Source organism: Lampetra fluviatilis, chromosome 14 (assembly GCF_964198595.1).
Source record: "Lampetra fluviatilis chromosome 14, kcLamFluv1.1, whole genome shotgun sequence".
Lineage (NCBI taxonomy): Eukaryota > Metazoa > Chordata > Hyperoartia > Petromyzontiformes > Petromyzontidae > Lampetra > Lampetra fluviatilis.
In genome coordinates this window covers 4,214,401-4,240,317 of record NC_136288.1, presented here as the reverse complement: position 1 = coordinate 4,240,317, position 25,917 = coordinate 4,214,401, and the positions used below count along the sequence as shown (strand labels likewise).

At 45.3% G+C, this 25,917-nt stretch overlaps 1 protein-coding gene across 3 annotated transcripts in view; it reads left to right on the top strand.

The window, feature by feature from the left end:
• LOC144935826 (zinc finger protein 40-like) overlaps positions 1 to 15,855 on the top strand; it is a 101,680-nt gene extending 85,825 nt beyond the window's left edge. Inside the window, exons 4-7 of one of the 3 annotated variants that reach the window (XM_078862616.1) lie at positions 2,026 to 2,174; positions 10,266 to 10,441; positions 11,581 to 11,688; positions 13,696 to 15,855. In XM_078862616.1, the coding sequence (XP_078718742.1) occupies positions 2,026 to 2,174; positions 10,266 to 10,441; positions 11,581 to 11,688; positions 13,696 to 14,414 (1,152 nt within the window). In that variant the 3' untranslated portion in view covers positions 14,415 to 15,855. Of the gene's footprint in view, positions 1 to 2,000; positions 2,175 to 10,265; positions 10,442 to 11,580; positions 11,689 to 13,695 lie in introns of all 3 variants that reach the window. The other 2 variants (XM_078862617.1, XM_078862618.1) reach the window with 2 other exon arrangements.
• The last annotated feature ends 10,062 nt before the right edge of the window (positions 15,856 to 25,917 follow it).

Below are 25,917 nucleotides of genomic sequence, written 5' to 3'. Positions count from 1 at the left end.
CCAATATTGTGTGGAAAACCTGTGCATAACGTCCACCACCAAATCAGCACTTGTATAAAGTATGTAATGATTTAAAACGATAAATACAACACATGAATGTGAGAACAGTTTCCACTCAGAAAATGTTTCTTACGTTCGAACTGATTTCTTATGATCGATTTAAAACTTTGTTCTTTGCTACCCAACCTTTGCCAATGCAAACACGTCCATGTGCGAACTGTTCCAGTATTTTCAAGGCAAAATATTTTGAGCATTCTCTCATCAACTTTAGTTAAAATATTCTGGCTACCTTCTCTCTGTAATGTGAAAAGAGCCCTTGCCCGAAACATCAGCCTACAACTGAATACACATCAGGCGTCTTAACAATTTGCTTCCCTCTCGATTCGATGAAGTGTCATAATTCAGGGGTCTCGATTCCATTCAAGAATATAAATAATATACAGTATTACATTGTGATGAATGGAGTGAACTCTAGTTGCTGTCTGGGTCATATTAACCCATTAGATACAATGCATATGAATACATTAATATTTTACACCCACATTTATATGCATGCACTCAGTGGCATAACGAGATTATCAGCTCAGAGGGTGCGGCAATCGGTGAGGTAGGGCCCCCATTATTTATTTGATTTGTCTTCCACGGTCGCACCACTCATTGGCACTGGATTCGAACTTGACTCTGGGATCCGCTTATTGGGAGCGCTCAAATGGCAAACGTTCATTCTTTGGGTCACCGAAATGTCACTGACGTGGCTTCCAGTGAACGCGCTCCCGTGGAACGAAGTGTGCCACCTTATTACACCTTCCCCCTATTCGCCCCGACCACTATGAAATGTTCTGCTCGTCTACCCACTTAAACTATGACAACAACGTAGAAATCGACGTACGATGCGCAATTCGCCAGAGCCAAACGTTTTACTGCTCTAATTAAATTGGATAAAAAGGTAGAAAGTAAATGAAAGTATTGTGATTTTAAAAAAGATTTAAACCTCTTTTTAAATAAGTGTTTTGTTCTTTTACACTGTTGTTGAAAATATATCTCACAATGATTGTCAAGGAGGACCCCCCCCCAACTCGTAACTTTGGTCACCAGCGGGCAGAGGTCGCAACCGGGTACCCGATACCCGTACCCTACCCGATACCCGGCTACCCGTACCCAGCCGGGTACGGGTACGGATACCCGTTTGCGACCCTGGTGCGGCCGGGTACGGGTAGGCCGTGAGTCACTGGTGAGTCACCGTTTGTCACTCATTACCCAACGTCTTGTCTCTTCTCACAATTCAAGATCCTAGAATCAACCCACCCGCGCCTGCAACATGGCTTCATCCCAGAGGTCGCAATCGGGTACCCGTACCCTACATGATACCCGGCCGGGTATCGAGTAGGGTACGGGTATGGTGACCCGTTTTCGACCCTGGTGCGGCCGGGTACGGGTACGGGTAAGGAATCAAAACCCATTTGCGACCTCTGCCATCGTGGGCCAAAGCACCCCCTGCCCCCATGCTCGTTACGCTACTGCATGTGTTTTATTTGTGAGTGCAAGAATAGGTTTTAAACGGCACATCTTTACAGGCCTCATATTTATGATGCAAGGCGAAGTTTCTAAACACTGTTTTAGTGTTCTAGCTTGATGTATTCATTGTATTTAGACTTGTCACAAATCAAAATTTCTTTGGATTGGATATCTTTCACATCTCTCCGGCTTGCATGACTTATGCTGGGATGTACTACACAAACACACATCAGCCTACTTAAAAGCGTTCCTGCACCAGAATTTAATGAGGCTAGGATGTAACAAAGACACGAACGCACATTCTTAACCTCTTCGTAGCATTGCTCCAGCACCTTTGAGTCACATTGGGATGAAATATACAACGATGCTGGGATGTAACGCGCGCATTACGCCACTCCGTTCCTCCGCACTCAAGGGCCGTGTGGCCCCCTCAGCACACCTCTCCGTTGTTTCCCGTTACCGACACTCGAATGTGTGACCGGCAGGGCCCATCTTCTGCTCCCTTTTCAGATTTGCCAGGTGAAGGACGAAGGGAAAGCCGCGCCCCAGCAGGCGCCGGCCCACCAGGGGAAGGCGCCGAGCCTGGACGAAGCGACGGGGGAAGGGGGGGGAGACGGCGCTGTCCCAGAAACGAGGCGCGTCAAAATCTTCGAGGGAGGGTAAGCGTTTTGTGAGAGAATTTGCGAGCGTCAACGATTTTGTCGGAACAACTGAAGCGACGCTTTGTCTGAGGGTTCTTCTGTGTGTCGGTCTGGGCAGCTGCCTGTGGTTAAACTGCGTTTGTTTCTTTTTTCATTTAATGGTCTCAGCTTCGTTATCAATGGCACAACGCTTCAATTGTTTGTTTAAGTAGGACCTCGTTTTGAAAGATACGTGTGCTGCAGGTGAGTAGGCGGCAAATGCCTGACTCACCTGAACCAGACAACAAGCACAAGCTGTTTGTCGTGGAAACACAGGCCATTGTAGGACTTCATGCGTAGTTCCATGATGCATGCAATGACTGGGTAACATTCTTTGTTTATGATAATGGAAATCTTGTGCTCTGTTGTCTTTTATATACAATTTATTTCCACTAAACTTTTTTTTATATCGCTTCATTTTGACTGAGAGCCCGTAAAAACAGATTAATATAATCAGTCATGTACAGATTGTATTCATGGGCTGCTCTTCGCGTCAACAATACAAATAAAGAAAGAAAAAAAACTCAACACACTCGTCAACGACACTGTGGCCTTAGAAGAAAAAATATATAATCGGTTGACGTTACGGGCAACGGCCCTTCTTTGTGGAACTTAAATATAGAGGCAAGAGACATTGGGGGCCTGATGAGAAATATTTTTTAAACATTTTACGATGACCAGTTTTCAGACGGACATATTAAGTTACCTCATGGCGTCTATTTTGTGCTGCTGCTGCATCACTTCCACCTCGCCAAATAATTTAATTCGGACGTGTACAGTTCTTCACGCCATTCATCTGTTTGAGATGATGCTTTCATGTCTGTTAATTGTTTGGAGATACCTTTGTATATAGAAACCACTTTCCAAAACCAAATAGTTTTTGTGCTTCCTCTATAAAAGAATACATTCCCTAACCTCTTGCCAAAAACAGGCCTTGTGGCTGTAGATAAAAAAAAACTGGGTCCAAGGATCATTGTTATTTTAAGCAACTTATCCCAACATTTTTCTCTTGTATTCTGGTTGAAGCCCAAATACAACAAGGTTTTTTTTTAAGTTCACTGTTATCCCAGTTTTATCACTTTAAAAGGTTTAGAACTTCAGACTACATTTGCATTCAGAAGGCTGATTTCAGCTGCACACTTGGTTTTTTCTTTTGCTTTGGGATCTAATTTTGTTTATCTTGTGGAAGCTGTGATTTTTAAGAAAACTGGAGGTCTGGAATTATGTTTTTTATTTATAGCTTCAGACACGGCTTCACGTGATAATGTGAACAGACCATAATCGGATTTGCAGAATGGTCTTTTCCCTTGATTGGCTGCTTCCTGCTTTCTATATAATAATGGTTCTTTGTTTTCCAGGAAAGTTTTGGTGAGTTCGTGGACTCCTATGGGAGGAATTTGCTTTGGGAGGTTGAGTAAATGCCTTGAGTGTTTGGCGTGCGTAGGAAACCAGAGTACCAATGCACAAGAGAATAGCACAAAAACCTGTACCCTAGGTCAGAAAGCTGCTTTCCATTGGCCACCTTTGTAGATATCCCTCTAGACTGAGTGTCTGGTTGCCCCACCAACCCAACATCAGCAATTCTTAGTTTTTCTAAGGTTCCGATAACCTCACTCAATCAAAGGAACTAATTAAATCCTCTCTGTTACACCTTGAATGGTGCTGTTGCTAGCCACTTGGAATTTTGGGCACTTCGTTACTGGTGCAATAGAGGCGTGCATCCGATGCGGAACTGCTTTCTGGATGCTGCTGTATTTTTGCATCAGGGCAGCACGCTTCCCCAGGTGCAAATCTTTCCTTGCGAGGCTTTGAGGGCTGACTGCAGCGCCCGTCTCAAAGTCCCCCCCCCCCCCGCTTGTCTGTTGATCGTCGTGTTGTCTTACTCCACGTCAGCGCCGTCGGGCGCTAAATTTAACAAGACCCGTCTGAGCGCCGTTGACATCATCGCGGTCACCAAGGCTTTTGGCGTCGTCGTCTGGCACAGCACATATCGTACGCGCAGAGTTAGAGAGGGGGGGAGCTTCCCTTCTCCCATTGCTATTAAAATATAATTTGGTTTTGTCTCGACATTTATCCCCGTCGTGGCAGGGCAATAACGTTATTTTGGAAAACTTGCACAGGGCTCGGACCCTCGCCACATGCCACACGGGACAATTGAGATAGATGTGAAGTTTCCATTGTATTTTAGGCCGTTGTTATGGTAACACCCATATTGGTATGAAAGAATCACTGAACTCTTAAGTGGAAATTACGCCGCTGAGACTATTTTGAGTCAAAGAAATTAAGATTCAAATGAAACGGATAAGCCATCGGCGATGGCATCTAAATTACATCAATTAGGCAGCACATTCTGCTGACATTGCTGCTAAATTTATTCTTTTCTACAATGCAGAATTAAAATGATAATCACGATAATGCATATTATAATAAAAAATGTTACAAACTGTATTTGACTTTAGTATATTCTTTATGGGAAATGACAACATGGAAATTCTAATTCAAATTAAATGTATTAAACGTTGGGTACTTTTTTTTGCGACATCTTGGAAACAAACATTCATCCTTTAGGGGACAACAATGAATGTCACAGAAACAATTTCAGCATCATAATGAGGCCCACATTACAAAACTAACCTTGCCATGTTTGGACAAAGATAGATGTGGCCAATTAGATTTTTTATTTAAACACTTTTATATTTTCTCCAAAGACCCGATAACATATACATAACAGACCACTCTATGCCAGATTTTGTCCCTGGAACATTACAGGTTTATTACCAGTTTCGATCTTCTTAAAGCCTATGTGTTCCTGGAGGTATTATTTTTAGTGGTTTTGTAATATCAAATAAAACTTTTATGTTTGTAACAGATACCATAGTTTCCCAAACCAATTTAAAACAATGCCACTCCCCCTTACACACAGGTGCAGTTGATTTAAATTGTTTCAGTTGGATTGACCGCTCCTACTGATGCCTTGGTCACAATCGTGGTGGTGGGGTAAAATAGCTCTATTGTACCGAGGATATCACATTTGAATGGTACGATTGCAAACTTTCCGTGCTGCGTTTCCAATGCACATGTTTGAATGGCCACACTTGGAACTGCTGAAGTCACGGAATAGGGTCAGGCTGACGTGCACATTTATGCGCTTAGTTTGTGCTTCCACTTGGAGAGCCTCTTGAGAGGGTACCTTGGCCTACTCTTTAACCCTGACCAGACCTCTTAAAAGAAGTTGCAGCACCCGCACTTTATCCCACAACACGCGACCTGCCAATTGACTCGATGGAAAAAATAATTTCTTTCGAACTGCCTTTTGTGTTTAGTTTGTTCTCTTTCTCCTGCACCTCTGATTAGCACTGTTGGCGCTACGTACGGTGGGAAATAAGTTCAATATACATACAACAGTGGGTAACCCACTTATACTGCTGGTAGTGTTTCAACTTCCGCACTGGGAGATCAAATTGAACTGGTGACCTCTGTATCGCAAGTCCCCAGTGTGTTAACCATTACACCATGGCAGCATCCGTGTGTTCAAAAGGTATTATGGGTTGTCCCCATGATGCAGCGTGGCTAAGGCATCTTGTAACCTTGTACGACAAGCAAAACTTTATTGCAGGGTGCTTAGTTTAGGAAGTAAGCCTTGTTACTGTGAGGAGCTGGTCAAAAATAAACCCCTTTTTATTGTAAAACTGAAACAGGCCATAATTGGTCTCAGTTTGTCAAGCCTCAGGGGAAACTAAGAATATCTTTTTTCAGAGTGGGCAAAAGAAACAGCATTGCGGTGTCTGTCACACGCCATAAAGTCCGTTAATCAGCCATAATTCTTACCAAATAGCCCAAAGCATGTGTGACATAATGCTTTCGCAGGTCAGTGTTTATTTTCACAAGCGCAATGTCGCGGAGCGCACACCACATCGTAATTTACGGTTTCCAAGAGAACTACAAGAGATATAAGTTCACTTTGTTTTGTCGTTCACTCTCCCTCTCTCTTGACCAGCCCATGAGTTCTAAATACACAGTTACCTTGTCACCACTTGGGATTGACACCCTCAACTCAGGGATCTAAAAACCATGCACGAGCATTTGAAAGTTCAGTTGTCCTTTTTAGTCAACCAAGGGAGTTGCCATTTAGATTAATTGGCTAATTCAATGTAAACTGATGTTACAGTTTTCAGAGGATATAAATTACCGTTTTATGCCGTGAAAATATGTTACAAGCTGTGAACGTGGTGAGCTTTGATTGCTCTGAAATAATTGGAATAGTTTTTGGAGCCATTCTCAATCTACTGCTATCCTTACTCAAAGTTACACCCTTCTTTCCTGGCACAGCTGTTTTCCATTTGAGGTTACTCATGCACATGCCTTGATTTCATTGCTCCATCTCCCCTTTGCTTGTCCCAAAAATGACGATTTTTCCCTTTTCGTGGGCGCTTTTCCATCACTCCAACACGATTTGTCAACTTTTCCAACCACATGTTCTCCCCGGGCCATCTTGTTTATCTTAGTACCGAGCATGCCGCCTCAAATTCCTGTTGTATTCTTGAACCTTCCTCTCTTTGGCCGCTCTCAAGTCTGCGTCTGTGTTGTGGTGCGTATATCGCATGCGACTGGCAGAGCGTACGTAATTACAAATTGCATTCGCTCGTTTTCTTGTTCGTTTTTATTTTCAAAGGTGCATCCAGTGTTGGCAAAATTTCTCCCTTTTCAAAACTTTCCCGTGCTGATGCAGTGGAACTTGTGCTCATGACATCACTCGACTTTTCAACGAGGGAAAAAAAAAATCGTGGCGTTGGAAATCAATTAAATAAATACGAAAATAAATAAACCCATCTTAAAGCCGTCCCAATGTAAATACGAAGCACGTCTTAACTGACCCTGATTGAGGCTTGTTATTTTAAACATAGCGCGTCCTCGGGAGGGCTCATTCTTTGTGCCGAGCACAATGATGATGTCAGCGCGGGGATTAAACGGTCGCCGCTGCCGTAGCCGCACGACGCCTGCTCGCCCGCTCGCGCGTGCAGCTCGTTCAGCAACAGCACTTGTTTTTCCCATCCTCACCGTGCAAAATCTGCCGTGTGGGCGTGTGCTAAGGCTTTTATAGATACATATATACACACGCACACTTGGTGTTTTCGCCATCGTCAGTCAGCCTCGGTCAGTCCACTGAGCCTCCGCCATCTCCCGCGATCATGCGATGTAACAATCCACCCATCATCGCCTTCGCACGAGCTGAATTCATCGCTCCACCTCATCGGCGGGCGTGCTCGTGGGCACGTGTTCCATTCCTTGGCTGCCGCTCCGTCATTACACTCTTGACCTGCCAAGTGTGCCTGTGTTATGATACGTATACCATATTATGAGTGTTTAATACTAACTTCAACCACCGGGTTTCCTGGTGTACCGAAAGATATCGATATAGACTCCTCTCTTGCTGCCTGCATCTCCAACTCTTCCAGTGCGTGACACCTACGACCAAATCATGCGTGACACCTATGACTGGTTCACCCTGAATGCTCCCGATCTCATCAAATCTCAGAAGTAAAGCCACGTTTCGCCTGTTTAGTAATTGGCTAATTATTCCCCCTCCCGCCATCATGTCTGGGATTTCCAAGACCCGAAGGCTTGGGCTCTGTGGCGCTGGCCAGGAGAATGCAGTATGGCAAAGGATTATTTAAGCTTACTTGTGCGACGCTTTGTGTATTCCGGCCTCATATGTGTGGGTTTTCCCCGGGCGCTGAATATATGTACACATACAAGCGCTTAATAACAAAAACTCTATCACCGTCGTCGGTGTTAGACACGACCCATTCTGCATGGCCCCAGGCTGATCTGAAAGCAGACTGCTGGTGAGATGGGGTCTTGGGGCATAGAGGAGTGTGGTTGGTTTTAAGATGGCGTGTTGGTGTGTTGGCAACTGCTGTGGGCAATGAAGGGGCAGGCGAAGCGTTTCGGAGGCTTGAACCGTGAATCTTCTTGGCCCAGGGTCGAGCGTGTATAAACGTGGCGGTGGCGTGACTTCTTGTGCTGATGTCACATCCTGCTTGCTGAACAGAGCTGGGAACGGATGCGAAGGCGTTGCGTGAACGAGGCCAAAATCTCTGCCCCGTGGTCCCTTGTTAAGGAGTGCAGTTACATGGGTTATAGGGCAGCGTTAATATTTTAATTTACTGGAACCAGACGGGAAAACAAGTCACAATGGCAGTGATAATAGTTGTGGTTTAATCAGTGGAACGGCCTTTATATGTTTCTTTGTGGAAAAAAAAGATTGGCAGCAGAGCATTAACATTCTCACGAGGTGTCCTAGTATAAGCGTGACGGTTACTTGCGGGTGGAAAACATTGGCTGGGCAGTGCGTGTCTCTCATTGTTCATCTTGAGCCAGTCGTGTAAACTCAATGGTGCATTGCTAAAGATGGAACCCAGTTCTTCCTTAACGCCAACACTGATGACTTCCACACTAGTGCTGGAGCATGGCAGGTGGTACTAATTTTTCTGACCCCAGAGGGATGATCGTGAACTAATTGAATCTTAGCTGGGATTTGAACTCGCAACCCTTTAACCATGAGGCCATGACTTTTACCAGTGAAGTCGCTACACGTGCAAACCCAGTTTTATACTGGGTTTTTTGTTTTTACTGGGATTCCAACCGAGGTTCTCACAAATGCTGGCTTGATCCTACGCAGTGGTTATAACCTCCCCCTCTTAAGCCGCACGTCTCAAGTGTCACTCATGCCCACGCATTGTTTGCTTTATCATTTAATTTATTTTTAAATGACATCACCGGGCGAACGTGGCGGCTTGTCCTCGGGGACCGTGGCGGACACCTGCACCTTTTTAATACCTTTGACCTGTGTTAAAGTTTATGGCCGTAAACGCCCTGGTTTAGGAAAATATAAAAAATACATCTCGCTGTTGTAGAAACAGGCAGAGCGCCCAGTGTTTGCTCTGGAATGCCTGGCAGAGGAGAGATTTTAAATAGCCCAGCGGGACACGTTGCTGTGATGTCACGCACCGAGCAGACGTCCGGATGTGATGGGAGATGATAGGGAAGCTCTTTTTTTGCACTTCTAAATTCGAACCGTAACCAAAATATCAGCAAAGCCACTTTCCGGTCCATTTCTCCACTGAGGCCGCTAAGCACTCCGGGGAGGGGGGGGGTCAGTGCTTCGGTTCCCGCATCCGCCCAGTAGTTGCCACACGGCCACGACTATCGATGCGTTTCGTCTGCTCTGAAGTGGGCACGAATGGGCAAATGTGACTTTGTTCGCAAGAGGAGGCCTTTGTGTTTTCAATGCCGTGGTTTCAAATGTGCTAGCAACCTAAATGCAAATATAGTTTCTACATCACAGATGTGAGCCCTTCCTCATACACTCTTGAAATAACTTAAAAGGATATTATTCAAATTAAATAGTAATTTGATAATAACAGAGGCCTGGATAAAGTAGGACAATATAAAATCTCCATCCTGTGTCATCGATCTCTATCTCAAGGTCACCCCCCCCACCATACCTCTCCACTCTTCTCACTCCACCGACCTCAGCAAACCGCCACGTTCTACAGAGCACGGCCAATAATCTGCTCATCGTACCCAGAGCCAAGGACTATGTTGGCTGCGCGGCATTTTTATGTAGCTGCACGAGCAACCGTCCGGAACTTTCCCCCACTGCAGATACGTAGCATCCAAGCACCAGCCACCTTAAAGCAGCAGCTCTTAAGGCTCTCACCTGTCCAGGCTGTCACCTGTCCAGGCTCTCTCACCTTGCTCAGGCTTTCATCTGGCTTAGGCTCTCATCTGGTTCAGGCTCTCACCTATTCAGACTCTTACTCGTTTAGGCTCTTACCTGTCTGGGTTATCACCTGGTTGAGGCTTTCACCTGTCCAAGCGCTCACCTACCCAGGCTCCCACCTGGTTCACGCCGGCATATGAGGGACTTTGAGCTGTGGCTGCGCACCTTCGAGTTCTCGATCGAACGTTGCGAAATACGTGCGCGTTACTAGTCGTGTTTATTATTCAACCTACTCCTCCATTACAAGCTGCCCTCTCTTTTTCTCTGCCGATGCTCACCACCAGGTACAAGTCCAACGAGGAGTACGTGTACGTGCGGGGCCGCGGCCGGGGCAAGTACGTGTGCGAGGAGTGCGGCATCCGCTGCCGGAAGCCCAGCATGCTGCGCAAGCACATCCGCTCGCACTCCGACCTGCGGCCCTACCGCTGCAACGTCTGTCGCTTCTCCTTCAAAACCAAAGGTGAGCTCGGGGACCCGGAGGGAGTGAGAGAGCACGAGCGAGAGAGACGTCTCCATGCGAGAGAGAGCCTTGAGACTGCAAGCCTGTTTTTCAAGGGGGAGCCGAGTTGCACGCTCGGACAGACTCAAAACAGGGTACGGATGTCTGCTCCCCAAACACGCTGCACCGCGAGCCCTGCACGCCTTATCAACGCTGGACTACAGCCCTGCACTTACACCCTGCACCACAGCCTGGCAGCATTCATGCGCCGTAGGGCCAGCACTTTTATGAGAGCCCTCACCTGCTTTCGCACCACCCCTTCGTGCAGCGTTCTAGCCGTGATGGGTGCTTGCAAAGCAGCAGCACCTGCTCCAACAGCCTGTGCAGGGTGCAAGGGGGTATGAGATGCCGATCACCTCCCGAGATGGGGGGGGGGGTGGTGATAGCGGCGGGGTGAGGTGGTGGTGCAATGAGAAGTGCTAATTATGCGGTGTCCGGAGGTCGATATTCTGCTGTGAAAATAACCTGTACAGGGTCTCCCACGTGTACTTTGCCTTAAATGAGTGCCAAGTTTCAATGTGTGAACATGAGACAAAGGGTGGCTGGGTGTGCGGTGCTGATCATTCCACCATATTTTGTGTACAATGCCAGTCTTAGTAGGTGCTCGCTAACAGTGGCTTAACCCCGACAAGTCTGTCATGGCTATACATAGGATCTTTGTATTTTGTTTGTATGATTCCATGTGTGTGTGCGCATGTGTTATCTAGAAAGTGTGTGTGTGAATGTTTGAGGATAGTGTAGCGGTTTGGCGTGCTGTGCTATGAACCCGACTACTCGAGTTTGATTCCCGCTCACGGCGAACACCAGTGACGGTTATCTCTACCAGTTCTGAGCCTCCCCTAGGTCGACTCGGCCTCAAATGAGTACCTGGTGCGGTGTGTAACAACATTGCCACGAGGGAGACAAAATTGTTCGGGCATGGTGCTGGCCACCTCACAACCCCCTCTTGTGCCATGCCGACCTTCATAGGTGCTCACTAACATCACTTGCCCCAAGAGTCTGTTAAGGCCATCTTTGTCTTTGTTGCGTTCCATAGAAAGTGTGTGTGTGCGTGTTTGAGGGTGTCGTGTGGCTAATTCACCACTCCTTTTCTGTGTCAGGGAATCTCACCAAACACGTGAAGTCCAAGACTCACAGCAAAAAGTGCGTGGACACAGGAGTGACGCCATGCACCTCCCTGGACGAAGCGGACGATGACTGTGACGCCAGTAAGTGCTGTCTGTTCGTGGGACAGAATTGCTTGACGAAAATCCGCGTGAATTGTATTTGAGTGATAAAAGATCATTTACAATCTCTTATCTCTCTCCCAAGTCTCAAAGTTATCAGGAAATAACTGCTGGGGCTTTTGTGGCCAATTTGTCTTTGAATATTTCCAGTTTCTTGACCTTTTCCATTTGAGAAGGATGATATTTTTAATGGTAACTTGAACCCTATGAATGGGCCCTCAACTATTTTGCACTCGACATGTGGAATAATGCACAAAAATATATCCGAAAATCCGGGACCTTGATACGAAATTTGATACGATCCCATAAATAAATATAGGATTTGTCCAAAAATGTGATGTTGCACGAAGTGACGTCACCTTGATGGTATTAGTCAGAATTCCATAAAAATATACGAAATTCGAGCTATAGTAAAAAACAATCTTAACATAAATGAAAAACTCATTACTGTGCCACTGTTCCAGTGGTCGGGTCTGGAAGACCGTCCTGTCATAATGTATATTTACTTACAGATGATATATTATTGCTGATCCCTTTTATGTTATACAATGTTAAATGTTCACTATAAGGTCATGCAACAAAAAGAGCTTGTAAGTAAACCAATGGACGTCATGCCCAGTTGTGTACAGTAATTTAATGTATATTCTTGGGTCTTTCGGTAAAGTCACGTAGATAGGTTCAAAGAAAATAACAAAAAACTACGACGTTTCGATCGCAACACAAACGGTCACCCCCCTTTTCCTGAAGACGACCGAAACGTCGTAGTTTTTGTTATTTTTTTAGTTATTTTCTTTGAACCTATCTACGTGACTTTACCGAAAAGACCCATTAATATGAATTCCTGCAGTCACGAAAGCTTTAAGTCAAGATTTAGTAATTGAATGTCACTATTTTGGTGCAGTACTGCCCCCCCTTGGACTCATGTTGTTATTGCAGATGCAAATGCAGTGCCCTGCTCGGAACACTTTTTCAGCAAATAGCCACGGAGTGAACATTTCACTTTTTCTGGAAACAAAAACACACAATTTAGCGCAGTCTAGTGGATGCGTTACACACAGATCTTTGCACCACAGTAGCGAGATATTAACTTTGTCGCCTTGTACGCAGGAGGTCGTGGGTTTGCAAGCGCTGGCGGAGCCAGTGGGTGGGGGGGGTGGCACGTGTCCCCCAATGATCCGATTGAATTCCCTAATTTCGATCGGATCATTGGGGTTTATTAGTAATAAATCGGCATTTTGCGACCCCCACTGCCACCTTGTAGCATTTTGTTATGTGCCAGGGACTCTATGAGATGATAGGACAATTGTCGGAGTTCATAATTGGCCATAAGTAACGGCAAAGCATTTATGAGTGACTCACAGAATTGTGCTCAGTTGTGTATACAGTACACGACTTCCCTGAAGGCATTCACCTTCAGCGAGCGTGATGCCGATCACACACGGTTCGAATTCGACCCTCGATCGATGGCTGCGCCATCGCCGCACACGCGTCGAATAAAAAGCAAGGGACAACTCCTTACTTACTAACAACTCCTATCATTTTTCATTGCTGGAGGGGTTGCTCCCCCTACCTGAAAATCCTGGCTCCGCCATTGTTTGCAAGTTCTCTTTGTGGTGGTTGCATGGTTTTTCCCCTCCACATTTAGAAACTCGATATTTGGCTGCTACTTTCCAGAGGCAACCTGTGGCCAAGTTGCATCTGGAAAAGAGCAAATAGCGCAGTGGGTTTTTCATAATATGTTTCAGTTGAAGGCAAGAGTTTAGATGTAAGAGATCATCTCACAATGTGGTTTTAGGCCCAGCTGCCTTGAGGAGCTAAAATGGAGAGAAAAAAAAGGCTTTTCTGTTTGCCTTAAAACCAATTACACTTGCACGATGCATTCGCGTGAACAATGAAAACAAGCGCAAATGTGTGTCCTTGTCCTGCTGCCCTTGAACTTCGAGAGAGCTGCTCACTCCTCCCAATCAATAGGCTATGTTGTCATTGCAGGCGGGTATGCCGAGGGAGAGAAAGGCGACGATTCTGAGGACGACAACGATAGTGACGATGAAGACGAGGAGGAGGAGGGCAGCATCGACTCGACCGAGATCCTTTCAGTAGCGTCCGCATCCCAGGGCTCGGCAGCTGAGCAGCACCCGTCCGGCAAGCCACCACGCTCGACAGGCTCCAGGTCCCCCAGTGAGTGCCCCGCGGACAAGAGTCCGACCGGGACCGAGGACGCGCACCGCGAACGTGACGCAGGAAGACCCGAAGCCAGCTCCCCTCGCTCCCCAAGCCTCTTCAGTCACCTCCCCCTGCACTCGCAGCTTCAGGCAGAGCGGACCTTGCTGCCCGTGCTGCAGGTGGGCAGCGGCGGTGCCGGCTGCGGCGGAGGAAGCTCGCAGCTGCTCGCGTCGACCAATGCCGCCCTGCTTCCCGCTGTCCCAGAATGCACCATCGGCTTCGTGAGTAGCAGTGGCATCACCTCCCTGCGCTGCCTGCCTGTCATGTCCCTCCCGCTCGCTACCAAGATTTCCACGGTGAAGGCCCTGCCCCTAATTCCTGGACAAATCCCACACCTGCTCGTGCCAGCAGAGGCCAGCGGTGCAAGCGGCCGTGCCGCAGTGGACAGCAAGGGGCAGGACGCAGCGCGGGAGTGCCGGATCTCGCACAACGGACATAGTCACTCTGTCACTCTGACCAGAGTTAATGAGCCCACGGGTGTTTAGGTCATCGGGGTGAAGATGAGAAATCTATTCCGTTCTCTGGCACCACTGAATTAAGTTAATTGTAATTTTTTTTGGCGTGTGTACATAATTTGTTTTTCCCTTGTTTTTTGGTATTGCCCCCTTTAATGCTTTTTTTATCTCCTTTTCAGCACCTTGTTTTTAAATGCGATTTTGTACTGAAAGGTTATATGTACATATGACTTGTATGGGTGTTTTTTTTCTTCTTCAAAATGTTATTTACTGTTAAATTATACAGATTGCTATTCCCATTATGACAATTGCACGGGGTCGTTTTAATTTTGGTTTGGCAGTTACCCAACATCTCCAAAGTTATTATGTTTGACGAGTTAAAAATAATAGTTATGGCCCCAGGGGCACAATGGATACACAAAAAACATCAGGAATTTACGTTTAATTCAATGATTGTCAAAGTTGAATATACACCATGTGTTTTCTTTGGCAACCTCTCTTTTAACACGACATGTGATTGTGTTGAAAGGGGCTCTATCCTGGAGACACCAATTTGGAGTAAATCTACTATTTGATTCTTCTGGGTATATTCCCCAGCATCCCATCAATGAGGCTTTGCTGCCCGCTGGCTTTTCAAATTAGGCAATTTTCGTAAACCTCACGCCTCACCTGAAATTGCACAAATACGACGTTAATTGGTGGTACAACAATGTTTTCAATACACATCCTCTAAATGTGATTGCGAGAAAAAACACATTAAGTGCCTTAGATCCGAATAATATTTCTTTGTGGTCCTAGGTGAACTTGAGGGAACAAACCTCACACGTTCAGGGAAACAATCAGCAATATTAACTAAAGCACTGTTTGCAACCATTGTCGTGATTACTGCTCTTAAAACTGCTCGATCAAATGTTTTATAATCAAATACATGACAACCTGTTTAATATTTACTACAAATGTAACATTAAACATTGTACATTTTGTTGCTCTTGTTTATATTCACAATTTTAATGTGACATTTGACCTTCGGTTGTTATTACGGTTATTGTTTTGTGTACGAGGACAGAGGATACATGTTCGTGTAAATGCAATACTTCATGTTCATTTTTATGAGAAAAGTGTCCGTGGACTATTTTCACGCGAGTAGAAGAGAGCTGCAACAATTGAAGCCAAATATTCACTTTCATTTTCCAGCGTTGAGCAAAGAGATGTACGTCAACACATTTTCGCCTTCAAAAACGTAGCTTTGCTAAATCCCAGACCAATTTTCACTCTGTCTCACCGGCGTTACTTCAACTTAAACAATTTACATCGATTTAAAAGCAATAATCCATATTATCACCTTTATCTCTCTCTCTCTACTTTGATACTGTCCTTTATTCACGCCCAACCAAACAGTGATGCACTTACACACTTGGGTTGCCGCGATATAATGTTTCATGATATGATATTAAATTTCACGATGTGAAAATGATCACGGTATCAGTTGCCCCTTGACTTTGTAATTGTGATTCACGTTATTTTTCATCACGATGTTGTGCATCAATGTACTTCAAGTATGATTTATCGATTGCTTAAAAATTATTCGGCCACAGCTGAGAACCAGACTTCCAGAAGTCTTGCTAAACTTTACATCTATACACCTCATCATGCTTATAATGCACATGCTGTTATATAATCACTGCTGTCAATTTATCCAGAAAACATTTTACAAAGCACAAATTTAATGGGCAACAGCTATTTATTTTTTATATTTTGTTCGTAATTGTGAACTTTAATTATTGTTATTTTATAAACATTTTGTTGGGGACAAAATAAGTTTGTTAATATACTAGCAGGCCACATGTGACCATCCGTCCCTATTTTCAGCCAGCCAGCCAGAGAAAAACTTTTCTATCTAATACTGTGTGATAGTGTGATAGCATATCCTGTGCATTTGCGTGGGATACACGGCCGGGTGAGGGGGAGACATTCAAGAACCTGGTTTAACTTCGTGGGATGCAGCTGATGACATCACGACATCACGCAGTGACGTCACCACCTCGCACACACACTTCCCCGCGCCAGCCAGCAAAACTTTATTTCAAACGTAGTATGAAAGTGAGCAAAGCACAATATGAGGCTATTGTGCGAAACGAACAATGCGATTATCGGGCATCTTTCAATATATCGTAATATTACCATATCGTGGCAACCCTACTCAACAAACGGCATGCTGAGGCTGTGTGACCAGTCGGTTGGCGTTTGTAGAGGTCGTGGAAAGAACTGGAATGGCCATCACGAGAGGCTGCTGGGTTTTTTTTCTTTTGTTTGTCGTCGCAACAACTTTAACAGACATTGTGTTGTCTCGTTCCACGTCTTACTCGATGGTAACTCGTCAAAGTGTTTTCAACGTTTTTTTTTGCTGTTCTCCGATTGGTACCAACAAAGAGCACTTAAATATTAAGCATCCGAACACAAGTGTGCAAACGTTCTGCATCTGATGTGGCCAGCTTGTTTTCCTGATGCACAGCAGAGGAAGCATGTACAGCGCACCGCAGAAGCACGGTTTATGCAGCAGACTAAACACGATGCTGGCACACTTGTTGCAATATTGCTGGTCAAAACTGTTGCCTAATGTGAAAAGCCGTGCCCTCAGCTGCTCTGGAGACCACAAGCTTCCAAAAAAATGTATGGTGTCCATTCAGGTGTCATCCATGAATGAATAATTACAGTTATTAGCATGAGCTAGGTCAATAAATGTAGACACACACGCGCGATTGGCAGCATGATGTGTTTCTTACATGTATACGGAGCCCTGGCTGTGCATGTAGCTGTTCTGCGTTGACATGGGTGCGGGTAAGGACCCATATCCAGCTTGTTTCAGTCCCAAAGGTACATTCGATTTTGCCTGAACGGCACGTTGGAATTGGGATGGACACGAGTCGGTTCCATGCAACTCGACATTGGCAATGCAATTCAGTGGCAGATTTGGCCAGCTGAAATTGGCCAGATTTTCCATTCTGGCCGGCTGGGATCGGCGATGCTTGAGCTCATCATGACTCCGGCTTAACTAAGATTCATGGTAGAATCGCAACAAAAGCCCAATCTCCTGTTGTGCTGCCCATTTTCTGCCCTCTTAAACTGCCGCATGTCCCGCCATGGCATTGGCGGCGCGTCGTGTTGAGATTTGAGGGGGACCCAGATGTTGGCCAACATCTTGGGTGTAGTTGTCTTGGTTTAATGACGTCGGGTTTCGTGACCAATATTCATAATGAATGTTTTTTTGGGTTTGATCGCGTATAAGTATAAATGTGTCGTTAACCCACCGGAAACGGGAAGATCTTTTCACAATTCTGGAAAATCGTCTGATGAAGCTGAACGTAATCACCAACGAAACGTCACAGTACTCAAATTGTAAATGTTGTGGGTTTACTCTCCAATACGCCGGTGTGCTGAAGTAGCAACTAATTGTTTACGTGGTAAGCCTTACTAATTGTCTGCCGGGTGGTGGCGGGTTTCACGACACATTCATATTTACGCGATCTAATCCAAGTAACCTTTATTATGAGTAGTTTTTTGGAACGATTCTGTTCTGTGCTGTTCAACATTTTCTTAAGAAGACAATGTGAATATTTCAACCACAACAGTTCAAACTTTTTGTCTAATTGTTTTTTTTACATAATGGATTATACCATTGTATACACAGTGTACGGCCTGTTGGGAACAAACACAAGGTGCCAGCAAAGAATCTGGATTTTTGAGACAAACGTGGATGGTTTTCATTGAGGAGTTCCAAAGCACTCGTGGGAGTTTTAACAGCAATAATGGGGTTTTGTGATTTACAGCATCCACAAGTAAGAATGTAACAGCAGCAGTAATAAAAATAATCATTGGTGTAAAAGTAAACGAAAGAAAAAAATGTGCCCTTGATTTTTCTTTCAATGAGGAAAAATGTAGCCACTTTAATTTTTTAATAAATAACCAATAGCCATGCTTGAGGCAACAAGTCCACAGCAACCATCCACACGGTGGCAGTAGAGTGCTCGATACTTTTGTAAATAAAACTATTTAATCGCAACAGCATGCAACAGACATTACAATATCGGTCTCGGATTTAGATGAGTAATTTTACATTAAAGTTGAACAAAAACATTGGGATTTGAGTGTATTCGCGAATGACATTTTTGGGGGCAAATACTATTATTTATAGTCATTTACAACCACCCGAGTTCCATTGCTTGCAATTCCCTACGTCCTTGGTGAGTGATATCTGAAACAATAATGGGCTCCCCTTCACCAACCCATGCTGACCAGCGTGGTGAAGTATGGTTGCATAACCCAAACGACTAACAAGGCATGGGGGAGGCCATCGCCCACTCGCTTGATGGAGGAAGGGCTTGTTTGTTATGTATATGCTGATAAATGTATACGTTTCTAAATAGCACCCAATCGGTAACGAGCTGTGGAGGCAGATCTACCGGAACTCTAAAATAAACACCTCGATGAGATTGTAGAATCGATCTGCTACTGACATTCGAACAAGTTGAATGGACCGAATGGGTTTTGTCCTGTTTGTAACCTTTCTATTGTTCATGCTAAATATAAGTGTCGTTAAACCCGCCACCACCCGACACAGCCAATTAGTAAGGTTTGTCACGTAAACAAAACATACTAATTCGTTACTAGTACAGCACACCGGTGTGTTGGAGAGTAAACCCACAACATTTACTTTATATTGTTCCTGTGAAACTCCAATGATTATTTATCACCGCAGATAATGCTATTCGTGTCTCGTACTGAATAATTATTCTGACGAATTTAACATAAAACCCATATTGAGTTTTCTTTCCTGCTGATGACTGGAGGATCAGTGTGTGTTTGCAGAGTGCAAGAATGGTATTTTGCAGTGCAGCCCACTTAAATTGTAAGGGTGTCACGATCTATTAAATACATTATTGCGATTCAGGGCCGTTCATTAGATTCAACAATAGATTTTTTATTACAATGTGAAAAATTGTAGCGGCCTCTGGTGGCTTTAAAGGTCACGTGAATGCATTACACACTTTTACAAATAATTCAAAACAAATTCTTACGCACAAGATCTGATGCACGTTTCCTGAGCTATAAGAATTCACAATAATTGATGAACCGCTGCATTGTTACACCAATAGCATTAACCTTCAACTGTCACCAAATCATTGACACTACTGCTGTTTTATTGAGGAATCTCATTCTCGAACCGTGCATTTTCACACCTTGCATGCCAGCGTGAAATTAGTCTCTGTAAAAAAAAACGTGGCGCACAGCTAATAATTGTCATGACTTTTGTACCTCACGGTCGATACTGTGGCTGAGCCACTGCAGTGTGAATATTGGTTTATGAAGATTTGAGTTTGTTATGGACTTTGGTGAGCCCTCACAAACTCTCGTGCCATTTGGGGAACCATCGATTGTCAGGCACGAAGTATGAGGACATTCGCGGTGGTGTGATAGCTCGCTTCGAAACCCTGCTGTCGAATTTACATATTTTGACCTCCTAATGATACACTTTTAATGTAAAGCTTTCGTGACTGCAGGTATTCATCTTCTTGGTTCTTTCGGTAAAGTCACGTAGAAGGGAAATAATAAAATAATAAAAATATAAACCTATAAAATAATATTTTTATTATTGTATTGAATATTGGTTTCTGAAGACTGAGTTGTTATTTTTATTATTTTATTATTTCCCTTCTGAGTGACTTTACCGAAAGAACCAAGAATATGATACACTTTTAGTAACGTTTCACCCCCCCCCAGCTTCCAACCACATTGCACTGCAGATATTATGCTTTCCCGATTCAGTCAAATTTAGGTGAGTTACTAAATATTGCAATCTGATAGCGAGTGAAAATGTCTCATTTTGATCTGCAATTATGGCCTCTACTCAATTGTTCATAGTCTTCAAATGAAATCAGGTCACAAGGCATGTGGATCCTGAAATGAAAGTGGCCTCACCCTGCCAGGACCTGAATCTTGAATAATGGAACCAGCGTCTGTCGCCAAGCTTAAGCCCCACACACAGACTTCTCGGTGAGTAGAGGCGAGCAAAACAGTGACTTTTAGACAATGTAGCAACTCATGGATTCTCCCATTACAAATGTAATCTTATTCTCACAATACTTGCGTTGAATGGAGCGTCCGAGAAACAGTTATTTATATATATATATTTATACAAATTCGATGTTGAACTTCTTTCGCACCGTACGTAGTCATCAGAGGTCATGTAAATGATGTGCCCATGTCCCTTCACGGTGAATGGAACGTGCCGGACAGACAGCACAAACGATTACATTACAAAGGTTTTTCGACTACAACAACAAAGGGGGGATTTTTCGATTTAAAGCTTTCGTGACTGCAGGGATTCATCTTCTTGGTTCTTTCGGTAAAGTGACTTTACCGAAAGAACCAAGAAGAAAAAAATTAACCCGTAAAAACAAAGTTTTTCACTATAAATCCTTTATATGCGTGGCGGCTAGAGTCCTCTCGTCCTCTGGCTTGAGATGGCTGCCACCTATGGGTCAGATGATTGTCTGCCAGCATTAAGCAATTGGTAATTAAATTTGTTTTTTTTCCCTAAACAGTGTAAAATGTGGGAATTTTTTTTCACGAAAATTTATTGTCACGCACAACGAGTCTGTGTGGAAAATGTCAGCTCGATTTGATCACGGGAAATGGGTTAAAAAACGACCGAAAGATTTGCACGGTCGTAAGCAAGCAAGCAAGCGAACTTAATATAAAGGATTTAAAAAAGGGGGGGATCCTTGAATTAAATCGTGACTGCACCGCGGCAGATGAACCCCTCGCATGCCCAGTTCGTGTGGAGCCCCGGGTGACGAGTCGTCTTCACCGGCGGGTGGGCACGCTGGAGGCTGTCACGACCACGCCAAGCAGGACATCAGCTCCGAGTTTCCACATTGATTAACGCCCAATCCCGAAACGCTGGTATTTAATGTTATCCATGTCAGCCTGTGGTCTTGCTTCCTTTCCCTGGTGTGGATCGGAAGTGTGGTTTTGTGTTTGTTTTTGCGGGTCAGGCCAGGTGTGGGAATGTGGTTTTCACATCGAAGCCGTCGGGTGCAGCAGGCAAGCAGAGGGTGCATCCAAGTAAAAAGAACCTGTGTGCTATTGGGGCTGCGGTTTATGTGATGTTGCCAGTGTTGATTCTTCAACAAAATGTTTTTATTTTTTTGTCAATGATGACTCTCAGCGGACACGTCATCAAGCGCGACGATTACTTCAACGACCCTCCAAAGATAAAAAAAAATTTACTGACTGAGACGAAATAAACCATTCTGAATGAAGACACAGACCAAATTGATTTCGTAACGTCATAAGAAACAGCAATGAGTGCACTGAGGAAGACAAAAGTGGTCATTGGCTATTTCTGTATATCAAGAGATTTACTGAGTTCACGGGTTGTCTGATTATTTGCACACTAAACATGAGTGCTATATTCAGCTCCAATAGCTAAATGAAATCCACAGACTAAGAATGGAAACATTCCAATGGTTGTTGTCGAACTTGACTAAAACTATGACCAAACATGTATAAATAAAAAAAACTTGATGCAAACCATTTACAGTCAAAGCCCTCGCCCTGCAGGTATGATTTGGCCAAACTGGCGCACAGGGCAGGTAGAATGTGTGAAAGGGGAGCTAAATATATGGTAATTATTCTTGATACAATTTGTCATAAGTTGCACCAATATGGTATCCAGAAATTAGCATTTATATTTCTAAGTACAATTTGTTTTTGTTTGCTAAGCAATATTCAGTTCCAAATTATTTTGAAATGGATGACTTTCAAATCAGTTTTGTTTGCAATAACCAATGCTAAATATCATTCGTCCCTTGACATTTTTGCATTGCTGCATTACGCGAATGAAAAGGTTGGTTATCATCTTAAAATTGAAATGCAAAAAAGTGACTTCATAGACCTGGTAGCTTATTCCCGTTCACCTTTCTAGCAAAAAAATGCACGCTGCGGTGCGATCGCTTTATCAGTTACACTATCAAACTTCATCTGAAGCTTTAGTGACTGCAGGAATTACTCTTTGGTTCTTTCAGGAAAGTCACGTAGAAATACTTTACCGAAAGACCCAAAGAGCAGTTACACTACATTATTACACGGGAAAATGTCAAAACTGGGTGGTTTTTAACTTTTGCCGACAAAACTGGATCCCAAATGTCAAAACTGGGTGGTCTTGGAAAACGACAGGCAAAACAGGGTGGTGCTTTTTGATATGACAAAACTGGGTGATGTTCAATGTGGACAAATGTCAAAACTGGGTGAAGAAGGTGTACGATTTAATGTATCATTTTGTACACGTTTAGGTCCTTGCGTTATTCATCCATATGTCGCCACAGATTTAGAGCGTTCCAAATTATGTTTCTCGTGGCTCATGTTCCATACCTTGCACCACAAACTTCCCGTTTGCATACTGGCACAGTGTGCCAGCTCGCTACTACAGTAACACTTACTTGCCATATGTATACTGGCACAGTGTGCCAGCTTGCAACTACAGTAACACTTTCAGCTCGCGAACATACACGAACTTGCCATTTGTATACTGGTACAGTGTGCCAGCTTGCATGCTACACCTACTACAGTAGAACAACGGTAGATAGTGTTTGCGTCGAGAAGTATGGTGCTGCACACTTAGAACAAAACATGTTTGTTACATATATATAACTACTTCGACGGGCAAGAGCGCTTGTTGTGGCCCTTGGCGCGACAGAAGGAGCACCGCGTGAGGCCCAATGGGCCACCTTCGCCACGGTTGCGAATCCGACGCTTCTTCGGGCGGCCAGCCTTCTTCTGGCGAGGAGGTGGCATCATGGTGTTGTCGCGTTGCAGCTCCTCGGCAATGGGCAGCTCGATACCGGCAACCGAGGTCCATGTCGTGTTGATGGCAGAGACTTGGTAACACACCGCACATGCGTCGTAGAGCTCGGGCATCCGCCCAAACGCCATGAGGGCACGAATGTAGTGCCGACACGGCAAGCCCATCTGCTTCATGTACCCGCACGTGCACGACCGAGAGCTGAGATCGACTCGGCGCTTGGCAGAGGCGTAGGCGTCTGGATCCTTGACGTATGCACGCGTCGAGGTACTCTCGTAGACCTTGTACCTCGGGGCCAACGCCTGCTGAGCGTCGATGAGTCCTTGAGCGTACGGCGTAATGACACGCCCTTGAGCGGCCCACTTCTCGGCGTCGCTGCGGTGGGCAAAGGCCGTCGTCATCATGTCTTCCATGTGGTGCATGAGGAAGTGGAAGGGGTCCATCTCGCGAGCCGGCAGGGCCTCGCTGTTCGTGGACTCCACAAAGTTCGTCGTGCGCCAGCCGTACAATGGCGTTGTGTGCAGGTGCGGGTAGAGCGCCAACGTGTGGGGGTCGATCTTGTTGTAGTACGTGGCCGCCGCAGGCAGAGCTACGCCCAAGCAGCCCAAGGAGCTGCGGAACGCGGCCTCGGAGGCGCACCCTTGGGCATCGTAGATGATGCCTTGGAGGTCGGGCGTGAACGCGGAGCCAATGTTGTCCACGCCGTTGCAGATCAAATGCCGCGTGCAGTGGATGAGCATGAGGTCCTTCCAGTCGGAGGCTAGGATGCCCGTGCCACGATCGCAGAAGACCGGCGTGCCGTCGAGCTCGATGTCGTTGGTCGTGCAGCAGTTGAGAAACCAGTCATAGGCCGCTGCCGTCTCGGACGGCACCAGCTCCACGGCGAGAAGGACGTTGCGGTTGTTGCCGTCGCGCCCAACGAGGACGAGCATGGTTCCATTGTAGGCGCGCGCCTTCATGTGCGACCCGTCGATGCCGACGACGCGTTGAAGACTTGGCTGCAACGAGCGTGCGATCGGGTTGCAGATGAACGCACCCCAGAAGATGCCCGCGTCTTCTCGCACACTGCAGGTCGTCGCGTTGAGCTTGCCGAACGTCTCCACCAGCGAGTTGATGAACTCGAAGCCTGCATGGGCCGCACTCTCGTTCGCCGCGATGCACGTGTCCTTGGCGCGGTACATCATCCGGGTCGGGACAATGACGCGAGCAACGTCGGCGACCTGGGCAATGACAGTCGGTGCGGAGGTACGGGGGTTGGCGCGAAAGGCCGAACGGGCTGTCGTGTTCGCCTCCACTTGGCGCTGCGTGATCTTGGTAGTGCCCGTGCAGCCGTGGTGATCCGTGCACAGCGCCGAGACGTGGAAGCAGCGTCGTTCCCCCGTGAGCTTCGTCAGCTTCACCTTGAAGGAACAAGGTGTTGAACTAGAGCAGACGATGGCAACGTGCCGTCCGCCGCTTCGCTTGAGGTCAAGGACCGCGCGCTTGCCTTGTTGCAAAGCAAAGTCTTGGATGCCGTGGATGGCCTCGCGGCGCGTGGTAAAAGTCTTCTTGGGGTGGAGGGTTGCCATTCGAATGTGAGCAAGGTGGCAGTGCGCCCGCCTGGTCGCAAGCCCGCCCCGAGCTCACTTCCGAGTCCGAGCCGTAGCTTGAAATGTTGGTCGTTGGGGTGCTGGCACACTGTGCCAGCGTACAAATATCAAGTGTGTGTAGTTATATGGTGCTGGCACACTGTGCCAGCATACTAATACCACGTGTTTAGATGAATGGGGTGCTGGCACAGTGTGCCAGTATACAAATACCAAGTGTTTGGATGAATGGGGTGCTGGCACACTGTGCTAGTATACAATTATCAAGTGTATTTGACAAATGTCAAAACTGGGTGCACCCTGAGTGTCCAAAACTCAAGTTTTTGGCCACCCAGGGTGCACCCAGTTTTGACATTTGGGATCCAGTTTTGTCGGCAAAAGTTAAAAACCACCCAGTTTTGACATTTTCCCATTATTACACTCACTATACATGCTTAAAATCGGGTGCGAGAATCGACAATTTACACGATTTGTAAATGTTATGATGTTTGTATTTTAATAGATGGAACGACACTGTACCCATTGAAACAGAAAAAAACAATACAGTACAAACGGAACGGAAGAAATGAGACACTAATAATTGATTCTTAAATTTTATCGCGATCCTGTAAAATAGCAATATTATTGAATCACTGAGTGTTATGCACGTATTTGGTGATGTAGAAAATGTGTGTGGCCATCATTACGTTTATTAACTTATTTATTTAGAGGCGGACAACACCCAGCGCTTTATAAATTTTAAACAATAAAATAATAAAACCCATCCATACAAAATGAAATTAAATTTCGATTTAAAGCTTTCGTGACTGCAGGGATTCATCTTCTTGGTTCTTTCGGTAAAGTCACATAGAAGGGAAATAATAAAATAATAAAAATAAAACATAATAAAATAATTCTCACGACGTTTCGGCCACAACGCAAGCAGCCGTCCTCAGGTGAAGAACAGGGCTGTCTGAATGTCCATGTCCATTCAGACGCTGTCTTTCCGACAGACCTGTTCTTCACCTGAGGACGGCTGCTTGCGATGTGGCCGAAACGTCGTGAGAATGATTTTATTGTTTTATTTTTATTATTTTATTATTTC